This window comes from Prosopis cineraria, unplaced genomic scaffold (assembly GCF_029017545.1).
Source record: "Prosopis cineraria cultivar Desert tree isolate PC_DT_omini unplaced genomic scaffold, ASM2901754v1 PC9, whole genome shotgun sequence".
In the NCBI taxonomy this organism is placed as follows: domain Eukaryota; kingdom Viridiplantae; phylum Streptophyta; class Magnoliopsida; order Fabales; family Fabaceae; genus Prosopis; species Prosopis cineraria.
The window spans coordinates 20718015-20721734 of NW_026555340.1; the positions used below are offsets into that span (position 1 = coordinate 20718015).

The 3720-nt window shown below is 29.4% G+C and overlaps 1 protein-coding gene across 1 annotated transcript; it reads right to left on the minus strand.

The window, feature by feature from the left end:
- Positions 1-2423: 2423 nt before the first annotated feature.
- Positions 2424-2886, minus strand: LOC129319886 (40S ribosomal protein S3a-1-like). Its single transcript, XM_054964983.1, has 2 exons — positions 2684-2886; positions 2424-2519 (listed from the first exon to the last, which is right to left on the minus strand). The coding sequence occupies exons 1-2, from the start codon at positions 2870-2872 to the stop codon at positions 2424-2426; spliced, it is 285 nt and encodes a 94-aa protein (XP_054820958.1). The 5' UTR covers positions 2873-2886.
- Between the last annotated feature and the right edge of the window lie 834 nt (positions 2887-3720).

Sequence of the window (3720 nt, forward strand, 5' to 3'; positions counted from 1 at the left end):
GGAAGTAACATAATGTAATAAAGAGTATTGAATTTCTTTTCACTGCATTTTCTTTTTATTGAAAATTTAAGCCGCTTAAGTTAAATTTAAATTATGAGATCTAATTTAACGATTGAAAAGAAGGAAAGCCAATTCTTAATAAAAAAACCATTGAATATTAAATAAGATCTCTTAGAATATTTTTCTTTTCAATAAAAGGATAAGAACAAAGCCTCGTAAGGTTTAAATATCTTTTAAAGTAATTTTATATTTAAGTTTTAATGACGCTTTTGTCCTTTTAAATTGACTTTCTTATCATTGGATCCTTGCTAAGATTTTCGAAAATGAAGGCCTTTATTAACATTAACTTACTTTACAGGACCCATGAACGTCATTTCCCCTATAATCTTCACGCCAAAAGCATTTGCTGAATTCTCTTGCTTGCTTATAACGACAGACAATCTCTACCGCTCGTAATAGAGTTGGAAAACGAATTGGACTTACAGCTCATTTAACTCGTATAATTTAATAAATTAGGTTAAAAGATTTGCTTGTATTTTAAAATGGGTTAGACTAAGGTTAAAGAAATTTGCTCATTTTTTAAAACGGGTTAGGTTATCCAACCTGCAAAAATCGCCGACTAAACGGGCTGGCCGCTAGATAACATATTTTAAAAAAATAATTTTTTATTTTTTAATTATATTATATCTTTTTATAAATCTACAATAATAATAATATTTTTTAAATATATAATTTATAAATTTTAAATATGTTCTTTACATTTGAAATATAGTGTAAATTTTTTCATAATTTGCAAATAAAATTTTTGTTACAGTTTGTGAAGATGATTTATTAGTTTTTATAAAAATATTTTGAATATATATTATTTATTAATCTCATAATATCTATTGATTGAAATTATAAATATGAATTCATTGAAAAAAATAATATGGATTTATATTCAAATTTTTTTTCTTAGTGACAAAGATAGCACGCTTAGGCGAGAAGATAATTGATAGTAAAAATCTAATAAAATGAATTTGTTTAGTTAAATTTTATGTTTATTTTATTTATTTATAAGTTTTTTAATTACTAATTTACTTTAAAATATGAAATAAATATATATATTTATATTATATAAATTTTAAATTATTAAAAAAATTTTAAAAATTTTTTGCGGGCAGCCCGCAAGGGGGCTAGCTTGCTAGAAAATAGATTGAATTGAATTTTTTAATTCATTTTATCTGATAGATTGACCCAACTTAATCTATAAAAATATCAACCCGCATGAACTGATCCGTAAGCTGTTTGTCCAATACTAACTCACAGGCGCAAAGAAACAAAGAGAAGAAGACCATGGTAAAAGATCGGAAAATCGGTGTCGCCCTCGACTTCTCCAGAAGCAGCAAGAATGCTCTTAAATGGGCTCTGGACAATTTGGCTGATAAGGGCGACACCTTTTAAATCATCCACATCAAATCCCAATTCCCTCGATGAGTCCCGTCCGGTTCTCGTGAGTCATTTTCTTACGCTATTTCTTAGATTTAGCGAAGCGATGTGTGGGATTCAGACCAAATATTATGCATACACATTACACAATTTAATGCATTCATCCTCATTTTTATTCTTTCTTTCTTTTTTTGGGTTGATTTTTGTTTTTCACTTATATCTTGAATATTTTTTTAGAGTAAACATGTACTTTTAATCTTTAAATTTTATATTTTTTGTTTAAATTTGTTCTTTTTAATTTAGCTTAAACATGCTTTTAAAAAATGTCTAACATTTTTCATCCTATCAACATCTTTTTTTATTTTTAAATAGAAAGCATCATAAATTATATTACCAAGTATTCATCATTTTTTTAAAAAAAATACATATTTACATGTATTTCTTATTTAATTATGGTATATAAATTTAAAACACTAATTTAATATCAATTAGTTAAACCACAATTTGACCAATAAACCATGAACTAGTATATAATCAAGTTCAACAACTAGTTCAGTTTTTAAAAACTTGACTTGCCCACCTAAAAAGACAATAGTTCCTGCATGGATAAATGCCTAAGATGCCACTCTCTCAACCATAAGAACTGACAAATTAATTTTGTCCACAATTTATTAAATCAATAATTGGGGAAACTTCACAAAAGATTTGACCAGGTAATGTAAAAATTATACATTATTACAACCAGTCATCTGCCAAAATCTCACAAGCAGCAAAAGCATGCAAAGCAAACTTTTCTTTGGGGTATTAGACAAGCAGATATAGATTGGGAGTGCAAAACTTCTAAACAAGGCCAAAACAAAAATGGTTCGCTGGGCTTACATAACATGGGACCTTTTAACTTTAAGCTAAAATCTCAGTGAGAAAAAAATAGAGAAAACCAAAAATAGTGCACAAACTCCCTAAGATCCAACAGAAAAATAGAAGTAGAAACTCATTTAAGCTCCGACGATTACGGTGGGAGCCTCAGCCATCATCTCATCTACAGGTCTGTCTACCTTCACACCAACATCTTCCGAATAGTCACCATGAACCTACAACAAAAAAATCAAGAGGCATCACACCAACGAGCATGAATGATGATAGAACAAAACAAACAGTGAATTAAAAGTCATCACTCACAAGATGTGCATTATGTTATCCATGTAGAGATATATGAAATCTGATTAAACAATGGATTTAAGAAAAAGGGAAGTACCTCCATTAGTTTTCCAAGATCAAACTTAGGAGCCTTCAAGATCTTGACTTTGTGAATGAACACATATTGCAGAAGATAGATGCTAGATGTTGCCTTCTCAAGATCCTTTCCAATCACCTCAGGGAGAAACTTGCGGACCAATTCTTTCAAGTCACAGGATGTAGCATGGTTAGTCATGATCTCCCTCATCTTCCTGCGGATCTGAAAAGATACAGAAGCATTTTTTAAATTGGCAATCTCACACAGAAGTGCGCAACATATATTTCTCAGGGAGTGACCATTTGCCCTTAAGAATGACATCTGAAATGTAAGCCATAGGCATATTGTATGTTTATTGAGAATAAACAAGTTCTGATAGATCATCAAAAGATACATACTTTTAAGCTTCAATCAGTCATCAACAAGTTCTTTGGAATGTTCAAGTAAGTGTTACTATTATTCAACACTATGAACATCATTCAAGCAGTTTCGATGGTGATGGTGCAAGAGTTCACAGAAGTTTGTTTCCTCATAATCTTCAAGACCCACTGGTTATTTACAATCTATGGCAGGACAGTTATTTGAAGGTATCACCAATTGTGGACAGTCCTGGTACAGGTTCTATTGCAGCCACTCTTGTCCAGTCTCCGTTGGAATTTGAGGAGGGAGAAATTGAGGGACTAAACTGAAATTTTTTTTTATTGTACTCAAATTATAATATAGACAAACGCTCATATTTTTACTTTAATTTTTGGGAGAATTTCAAATAAGGAGACTTAATTACTAGCGGGTGTCAAAAAATTTTTAAATTTCAGTTCAGTCAAAAGATAAAAGTAAAAATAATTTCAATTGTGAAAAGATTAAAATACCTTTCATTTCTTATGCAGAATTCCTAATTATTAATTTTTTTGCTCCACTTATTAATTTATTAATATGAATTATAAATTACATGAGTTAACATGTCAATAATTATATAAGACTTGACATTAGTTATTCAATTATAAGCATCAACATCAATTATTAAATTGCTAACTTTACTTGTTAATTTACTAATATAA